The 12,090-nt window shown below is 38.3% G+C and overlaps 1 protein-coding gene across 3 annotated transcripts in view; it reads left to right on the top strand.

Annotated features, from left to right (window-relative positions):
- LOC106868422 (uncharacterized) overlaps positions 1–12,090 on the top strand; it is a 149,738-nt gene that overhangs the window by 8,661 nt on the left and 128,987 nt on the right. For all 3 annotated transcript variants that reach the window (XM_052969828.2, XM_089355757.1, XM_052969829.2), the window contains exon 2: positions 185–3,535. In XM_052969828.2, coding sequence (XP_052825788.2) covers positions 1,176–3,535 — 2,360 coding nt within the window. In that variant the 5' untranslated portion in view covers positions 185–1,175. The remainder of the gene's footprint in view (positions 1–184; positions 3,536–12,090) is intronic.

A 12,090-nucleotide genomic window follows, 5' to 3' on the forward strand; every position in this document is an offset into this window, starting at 1 on the left:
TACACACATATACACACATATACATACATACATATATATATATGTGTGTGTGTGTGTGTGTGTGTTTAAACCTATTTACCTATATACATATACGCATGCTTGGATGCATATATGTGTGTATGCTTAATTATTTATGCATTGGTTTCTGTGTCTAAATTCTTTACATATTTTTTCATTACTTCAGGCTTGATGCAAACATATTGAATTAAAACGCTCTGAGAGAAGGTGGTCTAAGAGAAGGCGTCGGAGGAAAAGAAGGAAAATAGACAAATGAATGAATCGAAAAGAGAAGAATAATAGCTTGCATAGAAAGTTAAAAAGGGAAAGACAGACGGACGGTCCCATGTGAAGTTAAGGATCTAGATTATATGAAGTGGTTTAACTTGTAAGCCTCAGGGATGACGGATTAAAAGAGATGCAATAATATCTTTGCTGTATCCCCGGATTAAATTGGTAATGTTCAAACTACTGAAGCAGCAGAACAACCCGAGCGCGAGGTCTTCTGTTCGCTTTCTTCGGACTGCAAAAAACATCAACTAACTCCCTCGAATCTCCTGTTTCTTAAGAACAAAAAAAAGGTCGCATTCATTTACGAAGTGATAAGAAAGTAAAACTAACAGGGATGTTAGTAACTGGAATACCCTTGATCATCGGTCTGCTCGATCGAGGCTGACTTGGGGTTAAATAAGAACGACAACAGTGTCGAGAAGAAACATTGAAATAATTATAACAACAATAATAAAAAAAACTGAACAACAACAACAACCACAGTAAGAAATAAACAACGACAACAACAACAACAAAAGTTACAGCGACATCATACAGCAGAACTGCAGCGACAATTAGTACACAAAATTTTTGAGATCACTAACAGTATTCGCCATAAAAAAAACTACAATAAAAATAACAAGTACTACTACTACTACTACTACTACTACTACTACTACTACTACTACTACTACTACCACCGCTGATGCTATCGTACGACCGCAGTAGGAAAATTCTGTGAGAACCCAAAAGAATCTTTGAAAATTTCTCTGACGTCACATTTAACAGCCAATTAATAAATTTTTCACAACAGCTATAAAAGAAAAGCAACTATAGAAGGATTAACATTCCGATATGATATCGCCTGGATTAAACTGGGATTACAGTTTATCCGTTCAGTTATGTAGATGATACGCAATCTTTTTATCAGGTTCGTTATGGTCAGCGGATTTTTAAGTGCGTTCATCTACACTCTTCTTATCGCTTACGACACCCGGCTATTTATGGTTGAAGGACGGATAATATCTGTTGGGGATTTACCAAGCCCCAATGCATTCTCTGAGCACAGATATGGGGTTCGTGGCAACACCACCAACAGTTGGGGTAAAGTGCAAGTACCTCAGCAAAGAAAATCCCCATTATTGCGCAAAGAAGCACCCCCACCATCACCCCCACCGTCAAAACCACAACCGAAACCACCACTTCGAAGAGCATCAATTGTGATGATGTCGTTAGCAAAAACAACAATACCGCCATCGCTGCCGCCATGGCGAAGATTATGGTTACAACGGCATTTGGAATGGCAAGACAAGTACATAGCATCGTTAATTGGGATGCAAGGAACTCAACAAAGAAAATCTCCATTATTGCGCAAAGAAGCACCTCCACCATCAACTCCACCATCAAAATTAGAATCGAAATCACCGCTTCGAAGAGCATTACTGCTGACGATGTTGTTACCAAAAACAACAATGCCGCCATGGCGAAAATTATGGTTACAACGGCATCTAGACCTGCAAGACAAGTACATAGCATCGTTAATTAGGGGGCCATCACGTGTTCGCAATCGACGAATCGGCAAGTATCTTTGGCAAAAGGGCTTCATTGGTAATCGCAGTCGACCTTGGAATCGAATACAAGATACGACTAAAATAGATGGGGGAGACGGCGGTGGCGTATCAGAGTACGTTGACCGCGGTCGCGTCAATGAAAACAACAAAACCCACTTTTCTCTCCAATCACAACTCACTGGTCAGGAAAGGTCATCATCATCATCATCATCATCATTATTATCATCATCATCATCATTATCACAGGCTTCATTCAATAATGCTAAGCTGTCTTCAGAAATCCCTCCCGTGTTAACAACACCATCACCACAGTCATCACCTTCGTCGTCGTCGTCGTCATCATCATCATCATCACTATCATCTCGCTTCTTCCGGTTCCGTTCCTCGACTTCACCGTCCATGCCTATAGCAGATACCACCAACTTATCGGTGCTCAACTTACTTAGGAAAACGTTTCGAACGGCAAAATTCCATGATCAACGGAAGAAAAGACATAAAAATTCCCAGAACCTTTACAGGGACCAAATGAAGCCTAAATTACAAAGTAATCCCGTAAACGCTACTGTACAGTCTTTACTCGCAGACTCCATCCAAATTCCCATTTTACAGACTTTTAAACCTCCACAATCTCTCCGGAGTCAGCAGACCTATCCCGTTCATTTTCAATTTGCTGGACCGTTGTCTGGTGTCAACAGCCGAAGTGCAATAAGTGAATCTTTAGTTTCAAGTCTGGTGCCCTCTCAGAAATCCCGCAGACACAAAACACATCTCTCCTCATTAGCTGATAACGAAGACAGATTTGAAAATATGGATTTGTCAAATCCCTTTGTCGATAACAACACGAACAGAGACAACAACAACAACAACAACGTTAATACTTATATTAGTAGTAGCAGTAGTAGTAATAGTAATAATAATAATAATAATAATAATAATAATAATAATAATGATGATGATGATGATGATGATGATGATGATGATGAAAGCAATAATAATAATAATAATAATAATAATAATATTGAAAGAGGTGGTAGTGACGAGGGCAACGGTACAATGAAGACAAAGTCTATAACTAATGATTGGCTACACAAGATGGAGGACGTAATCAGTTTCAGACAAGTGGATGACAACAAGGCAGAATATGGGGTGAAATCCGTGTACAGCGTTGACAATGTTGGTCAGTACAAGGATAGAATAATTGATAAGGTCAGTGGTCTGGAGAGCGAAAATGACATAGCAAATACGGAAGGACAGAAAGCTAAGAAAGTTGATGATGGAGTAGCAGTGGGGGAAGAGGCGGTCGAGACGGACGCGGAGAGGGTCGAAGAGGAGGAGGAGGAAGAGGAGGAAGAGTGGTGGGATGAAGAGAAAGAAAGAGAGAAAGAGAATGAAAAAGTGAAAGAATGTGATAAAGAAGCAACTAAAGAAAGAAGTATTGAGAACAACAATAACAACAGCAAGAACATTTTGAGAGATGTTCATCAGGAGCAGTTGTCTCCTAAATCTTTCTCTTCGCGGATTGTAACTATTCGGGATGGAGTGTCAAAAAAACTGCCCCAGGCTATAATCATTGGAGTAAAGAAAGGGGGTACACGAGCCTTGTTGGAATTTTTACGATTACACCCGGATATTAGAGCACCTGGACCAGAGCCCCATTTCTTCGACAGACATTATACAAAGGGTCTGGAATGGTACAGGTAAGAGGATTATTTTTTTTCGTTTTATTGTTCTTCTTGTTTTTTTTTTGTGTGTTTACTCTGAATGTTTTAATGCTGAGAGATATGATAGAGTCAAAGAAAAAAAAACAACAATTGGAGTATTTATTTAAAGCTGTACCTCTTTGATCACACGAACGTTGAATGTGTACAGGGTCTTACAGCAATCAACAATACTTGACATTGCTTGAAGAGAATCAACTTACAAAAGCTTTTGAAACCACATCGCTAAATAGTGTCAGACAAATACGATTTGCTGTCTTTGGACAAGTAATACAATATCTGTGATGTTAAAGTAATCACCTATTAACCACATGCATAACAATTAATTGAGTTTTAGCTAAACAGAAATTTAAATTAATTGACATTGAGCTCTCGTCTATATTTGACCCTAAGACTCTTGGAAAAATATAGAGTATGTGTTGTCATCTGTATGTGTTGTGCAGACGAATTTATTCTACCCTAGTTGTTATCAAAATTCCAGCATACACGCCTACCTACCCAGAAACACTAATAGTGAAACTTTTTGCTCGCTCGCACTTTATTAATGTGTTGAGAAAAGACTTCGCGTCCACGTGATTTTTTTTTCTTTCTTCACCAGGCGTGGCTGTGTGGTAAGAAGTTTTCTTCCAAGTCACGTAGTTCCGGGTTCAGTCCCATTGCGTGGCACCTTGGACAAGTGTCTTTTATTATAACTCCGTGCCGACAAAAGCCGTGTGAGCAGATTTGGTAGACGGAAACTGAAAGAAACCCGTCGTATATATATATATATATATATATATATATATATGTGTGTGTGTGTGTGTGTGTGTGTGTGTGTGTGTGTCTTTGTGTCTCCCTCTACCGCTTGACAACCACTGTTGGTGTGTTTACATACCCGTAACTTAACGGTTCGACAAATGACCGATAGAAAAACTACCAGGTCTTAAGGCAAATAGGTCCTGGGGTCGATTTGCTCGACTAAAAACCCTTCAAAGCGGTGCCCCAGCATGGCTACGGTCAGATGCCTGAAACAAGATAAAAGAGAAAAGATGAGTTTAAAAAGTTTGAAACCATTATGGTATTCTTTTGGCTTCCTTTTGAATCGCCAAAGAACCCCCCATCCCCACGTGTCTGTGTGTAGGGCTACACATTTCTTTTAGAAATATTATTCATGCTCGAGAAGGCGGCGAGCTGTAAGAATCGTTAGTTACTAAGTTGGACGAAATGGTTAGCGGTATTTCGCTCGTCGCTACGTTCTGAGTTCAAATTCCGCCAAGGTCGACTTTGCGTTTCAGCCTTTCAGAGTCGATTAAATAAGTACCAGTCACGCACTGGTGTCGATGTAATCGACTTAATCCCTTTGTCTGTCTTTGTTTGTGCCCTCTATGTTTAGCCCCCCCCCCCTGTGGACAATAAAGAAATAAATATTATTCATTCTCGAGAAGGCGGCGAGCTATAAGAATCCTTTGTTACCAAGTTGGACGAAATGCTTAGCAGTATTTCGCTCGTCGCTACGTTCTGAGTTCAAATTCTGCCGAGATCGACTTCGCTTTCATCCTTTCGAGGTCGATGAATTAAGTACCACTGGGGTCTATGTAATCAACCAGTCCCCCAAATTTCAGGCCTTGCGCCTTCAGTAGGAAAGGATTATTCAGTTTAGACAGTTCATTTGCTGTTTAGTTCTTTGGTTAGTTTGTCTTCAGTAAAAACTCCAGATATTTCCATCTTTCTTTGAAGCCAAATATTCTTTTCAGTACAGAGCCAGTAATAAATGACCGATATTCATACGAACTGTAAAAATAGCTATCTTAGGTGAATAATGAATTTGTAATTTGAGGAGAGAGAGAGAGAGAGAGAGAGAGAGAGAGAGAGAGCGATATGGAGGCTAAGTCACGTGACTCAACTTAGTCCAAGAATTTGTACCTGTTAAAAAGTCTAGGACGGTAACACCAGTTGTGGAATAAATAAATATAAATAATTGTTGTAAATTCAATTTCTATCTTTAATAAATCCCTGAACTCTTGTACTTACTACCTCCCCCCCATCTCCCCCTCTGTATATATATATATATATATATATATATATATATATATATATATATATATATATATAATGTACGTCAGTGTGCTTGTGCGTGTACGTACGACATTTTATGTATAGCCTGTATTATATATATATGCATATATATATATATATATATATATATATATATATATATATATATATATATATATATATATACACATATATGCATACACACATACATATATATATACACACACACATACATATATATACATTCATACATACATATGGGGTTTGTCAGTTATAAGGAGTGAGGGTGTACTATTTTTTCTACACCCCAATCTCCTTACACCCATAGGTGGTACCAATATGCTTTTTATTTTACCATCAGTTGTTTTAACTTGCACATGTTTCACCTTTGTCCCACTTTCTTTGCACTTTGGATACGAATTGAGTGTAGCCATATCAGGAGATATTTCTCTTTAGTGGAACTTTGTATATTACTTTTTGGTCTGTTGGGTTGCAGCATATGATCTGTTCAGCTGAACTAGTCCCAGAGGATTTAGATTTAATAGTTTTCACTTATTTTCTTCGGGTTATGTTTAAACTATTTCACAGCATATCTTTTGTCAAGCTTCTGACATATTTCCAAGAACAGACTTCTGCCAAACTTGTCATTCTTCTAACACTTGTATTGTTTTCCTTGTGTGCCAAAGTCTGCCAGTCAAATGGAATGTGAGCAGTCGGCACTTCTGGGAAATACCATCAACATCAATCTTCTTTATAATAGCATTAGGTCGCAATGGGATATTTATTATTATGAATATATTGTTGCTAACGGCGTAGAGCTAAAGGCATAGCAGAAAAAAAAAATTAAAAAAGAATGAAGAAAAAAGAAAAATGCTATAGGCCAAAACAGCAACTCGGTTTCGATTTTCGCTATGATGAAGTTCACTTCACTTGCGTCATTAATGCTCTTGGGAAACGGATGACTGCCATAATATATTAAAATTCTTCATTTCTTGCGGATACGAAATTATTACGCTGTTGTGGATGTTGAGTATCTAAGAGAATAATATGATACCGGCATGCTACAAGCATTTCTTTTTTGTTTTTGACTCAAAAATCCTTTAGAGAGAGTATTTATTTCATTGCCAATAATCCTTCATCTAAAAAGACTTGCCAAAATGTTGGATAACAATTACTTGCAGCATTTATTTCGATTTTCGCTAATCCGAGTTCAAATTCCATCCTGATAAAATTTGACTTTTATACTTTTGGGCTTGATAAATAAATTAATACTAGTCTAATGAAGTATATTAGCGGAATTGTAAGAATGCCATATGGGATACTTTATGATATTAATATTTGCATTTTTTCTCTGATAGAAACACTTTTAGCAACAGAGTCCCTAAGCTATCCCGTCCTTCGCCTTTCCCTTAGGTAACGTCTGTAATATCAAGAGGGGAGACCTGCTTATATGAACAACTGCTGGTTTCCCATATAAAATAAATTCTTGCATGGGTAAACACTTCTGAGATGAACATTCCAGGTGCAGATCCTTAGTCTCACAAGGCAAACAGAGACCCCGAATTTAATTACCTTTGGAAAGCGAGTGAGCATCATAAACCCACAATCTCCCAAGCTTAATAGAACATATTAAGTATTATTAGTAATAATCTATGTTGCGAATTGTTTGAGCCACTTGGGCATTAGGTAATCTACTTTGTGGTATTTGTTTTGATCTTCTGAGCACTGCGTTAAAATCTTACCGATGTCAGCTTCACATTCCCTTCTTTCGAAGTTCGATAAAATGAAATATTCATCTTGTACACGGTTCCTTAAAATTGACTGACATCTTCTCAAAATTCTAAAGTATATTAAACGAATTATCAATCAAGCAGTACCGTCGATTCAATCAGCTACATCATCATGATCCGCTGACTTTATATGAAGAATCAATATATATATATTGTGATTGCTCCAAACTGTCAGGTCTGCATAGAGTGTTCTAGTAATTGTCAGGGGCGTCAGTTATGGATCAAATAGTAGAAGACGGTGTTGAAGTTAAGGGCTCAGAGGAGGGCCTCTATACATGTGCCACACAGGATCACCAGTGTGTGGACATTTTCTGATCCTATTCTCCTTCCTGTTCTTCCACCAAAAGATTAAATTGATACTATGCCTTAAGGGTGAGCTTGGGAGATGAGAGAAACGGTAAAGAAAACTTAATAAACCAACAGAAAGTAACATAAAAGAAACACTGCTCCTTACCTAGAAAACAATCATAAATCTTTAGACTTTCTCGTGGAGGTTCATGACGGCCCCACCTGTAAGCATGGTATATGAAGAGAGGGCCAGAGGGACAGAGGGGGAGCGTGAGCGACAAGTAGACAGAGAGAAGGAAAGGGAGAAAGAAAGAGTTTGATTAAGTTGCTAGTATCTCTCGTTTTAGAACCAAATAGAATATAACATGAAAGATGAACTCGTTTTCTCCAGCAGAGTCATTAGAGCGTCGAGTGAAATACATTGCGGCATTTACTTCGGTTCCTTGCATTCTGTGTTCAATTCTTACCGGGGGTCATCTTTGCTTTTTATTCCTTCCGCGATTAATAAAATAACGTACGAAACTCGGGCGTGAACTGGCGAAATCATTAGAGGGAGGGGTAATATTCCTTGTGTTATTTGTTAGAGAAATTCTTTTTCTGAAGTTCAAATCCCTCACCCGGTCTTAGGCGCCCTTATTAGACTCTACTCTGATGTAGGTATTCACGTTAGATTTCAGCTGTCCCACCCGGTAGTCGCGTAGGCACTGAAAATGATCAAGGGCTTTGCCCTTCCTCATTAGTAAACGATAAAAAGAATATCTGATACACCCTCCTGTACTTGTCTATTGCTTAGATGAATCCTCTTTCAGTTTCGACAAAGGCTCTTTCAGCTGTTTGATTGATTGCAATATCTACTAACTGAATTTTAGTATAAGTGGCTGAATATTCCATAGACATTGATACACTTAATGTAAATCCGCAAGGAAAATCGGCGTGACAAGTCTGGTTCTTTGTCTTTTATGCACAGCTGAAGGGTTTTCACAGTTTTACTTAACCCAATTTCACGCCCAAATCACTTCAGACTATTTAAGAAAAAAAAAAAGCCTTTAGAGGAGATGCCTCACAGTGGGATCGAACTCAAGATTTCATCATTGCGAAGGTAGCTTTTTAACCTTTCGGCCTTGCTTACGTCTTATCGCTTGTACTTTTACTATGTCGGTCTTTGTTCCTTTTAATCTAACGTTTCCAAAACACGTGCACCAAAAGTCAGTCGATATACCTCATATCTCGTCAGATTCAAATGATCCATACGTTTTCTTTCGAAACCCGAGCGCCCTCGTTAGCTTGGTAGGTTTCCTCGTTTTTCGTATACTTAGGTGCTGTCAACAAGTAGCTACTGTTATTGTTTCTGCAATTGATCCTCAACACATGCTTACTAGTTGCTAATTAACCAGTAACATATTCTACGCTTACATCATATATACATTGCATTACACAAATATACGCGCACGTACACACACTCGCTCGCTAGCACACAAGTATTTGATGTATACGTCTTTACAATGCTGACACTATATATGTATATGTGCCTATGGGTTTCGAAATAAGACACTTAGGCAAGTAGCTAGACAATGTCTTGCCAAATAAACTTGACACACCCACTGACTTCACCCTCATCCCCTCTGCCTACCTGTTTGTCTCATCATTGGCTCGCATCCTTTCGATCATTCCTTCAAGCATATGTAAAATACCAACAACATCCATGAGTGAGCAGAATCCTACAAGAATCTACGCACACACAAACTTAGTTACACGAACTTAGTTACACAAACAAAAATGTATATGTGTATGAATATCTATCTATTTGTATTGGCATGTATGCGTATGTATATATATACATATATATATTTAAATATATACATACATATATACACACATACACACGCACATTGCTTAGCTCATTATACAATAAGACAAAATACTAAAAAAATGTGAATGTTTCATGTCAGTGAGATCTGAGATCCCTGCTAATGTTATTACTGTAAGGTTATACTCTCATTGCATTTGCGATATGTTTATATGTATATCTATTTCACTGTTATGAATACTTTTTAGATATAACAAGGATATTACTAAGTGCAAGGTTTTACAAAGCGTTTAATGAAATAGAAAGAATTTGAATTTGTGAGCGCTAACATGTAAACATGTGAAAATAAGTTGAAACCGAATGAAACTGTAAAGATAAGTAGCGATACACATTAAAAAAATAAACATATATAATCTGTACGTCTTTCCTGGTCATATATCCGTGTTCCTTGCGGAAATTTGTACATAGACTAATATGTTTGTGTATGTGTGTGTATACATGCAAGTATGCATATATTTTTGCATGTATGCATGTATGTATGTACGTATGTATGTATGTACACTTTGCCTTCTCGAGCAAGGGATAGAGCGGTCTGTATGAGACTGTTACTCATTTTATTTTGCATGCTGTTGTCGCCTTAATTTCTATAACTGACAGAATCTATCAAGAGCAGTCAGAATTTCTTGAAAACAGAAAGGGCATCTGTATGTGTATAAGATACATACTTGCTTTTGATTAGGTTTCTAAATTTTGAACTGAATGCTACGTGGAAAACTAATGTTAGTGGACACCTTCCCCCACACACAGCACGTAATTCTCCCTAACTCATATGTCAATACTTCCTGTCTCTAGGCAGCGAGTAATCAGAATCGTTAGCACGCCTGGCAAATGCTTAGCGGTATTTCGTCTGTCTTTACGTTCTGAGATCAAATTGCACCGAGGTCGATTTTGCCTTTTCATCCTTTCGGAGTCGATAAATTAAATATCAGTTGCGTATTGGGTCGTTCAAATCGACTGGCCCCCTCCCCCCCACAAATTTTCGGGCCTTGTGCCTAGAGTAGAAAAGAAACGTTAGCACGCCGGAAAAATTGCTTAGAGGCATTTCGTCCGTCTTCACATTCTGGATTCCTATTCCGCCGAGGTCGACTTTGCTTTTCATCCCTTTTGGGGTCGAAAAATTAAGTACCAGTGAAACACTGTTTTCCATGTAAACGGCTTCCACCTTCGCCCAAAATTGTTGGCTCTCGTGCCAAAATCTGGGACCAATATTTCTTGTCTCCAAGTCTGTGAGCTGGCAGAATCGTTGCCGCGCCGGACAAAATACTTAGCAGCATTTCGTCCGTCTTTACATTCTGAGTTCTAATTACACCAAGATCGATTTTGTCTTCCATTCATTCTTTTGAGTTCCATAAAATAAGTACAAGTTGAGGACAGGGGTCGATGTAATCGACTAGCTCCCACCCCTGAAATTGCCGACCCCGTGCCACAATCTGAAACCAATATTTCTTGTCTCCTACATTTCTATACCCACATCACTTCCTTCCCCAAAGTCTGTCGTCCCTCTTCAATTCTTTTCTTGATTTTTTTCTATGTTTGCCCCTCTGTTTGTCTCTCGGTTTCTCTCCCTCCCTCCCCCTCTCTCTCTCTCTTTCATTCGCTCTAACTTTTACTCTTTTATTACTTTCCTTATTCTCTTTTCGCTGTTTTACAGCTCTATATTGTTCTATTTGTTTTTTCTTTGCAATTCTCCTTGTGCTGAGTATACTTCCTTCCTATTTTATTTTCACCCTTCCATAAACGTTCGATGTCTGCTCCCCTGACTATTGGATGACTGCTGCCAATAATTCATTCACCATATTCCACTCTGTCGATCATTTATCTACCAAATCTCTCTATATATATAATACTTCCTACTATTCTCTCAGAGAGAAACTATAAAAACAAAAAAGTTGACGTAGGGCTTCGTGTTTTACACACACACACACACACACACACACCCACACACACACACCCACACACACACACCCACACAGGACGCACACAAAAGACATTTTTCTTTATATATATATATATATATGTTTATATACAGAGATAGATCGATATAAATGGACTACATAAATACACCCACACACCTACACCCCCCCCCCCCCACACACACATATATATATATATATATATAGAGAGAGAGAGAGAGAGAGAGATAGATAGATAGATAGATATCGATATATATATATCGATATAGTTACACACACATACACACATATGCACATTTATATATATGTGCATGTGTGTGTGTGTGTGTGTGTGTGTGTGTGTGTGTGTGTGTGTGCACGCGCCTGTGTGTATGTAGGAACGAAAGCGATGGGCCAAATCAGTCTACTGTTACTGTGGAATTTCCCAGGTGACCGGTTTATCGAACAGCTGAATTGTAGAAGTGGTGGATCACATAAATCTAGTTTGGTGAGATCGATGTAAATTTGTGTCCATGACAGTTTCTTGTGATTGATGCCGAAGTGGAAAAGTGGAAAGAAATAGCGTTCCAGATTATTACATTTCTGGGTAAATGGGGCTTTTCTGATATTCTTAGAAGTAGGATTTGGAAATGACGAGGCAAA

This window comes from Octopus bimaculoides, chromosome 7, assembly GCF_046866305.1.
Source record: "Octopus bimaculoides isolate indiv1 chromosome 7, ASM4686630v1, whole genome shotgun sequence".
NCBI lineage: Eukaryota > Metazoa > Mollusca > Cephalopoda > Octopoda > Octopodidae > Octopus > Octopus bimaculoides.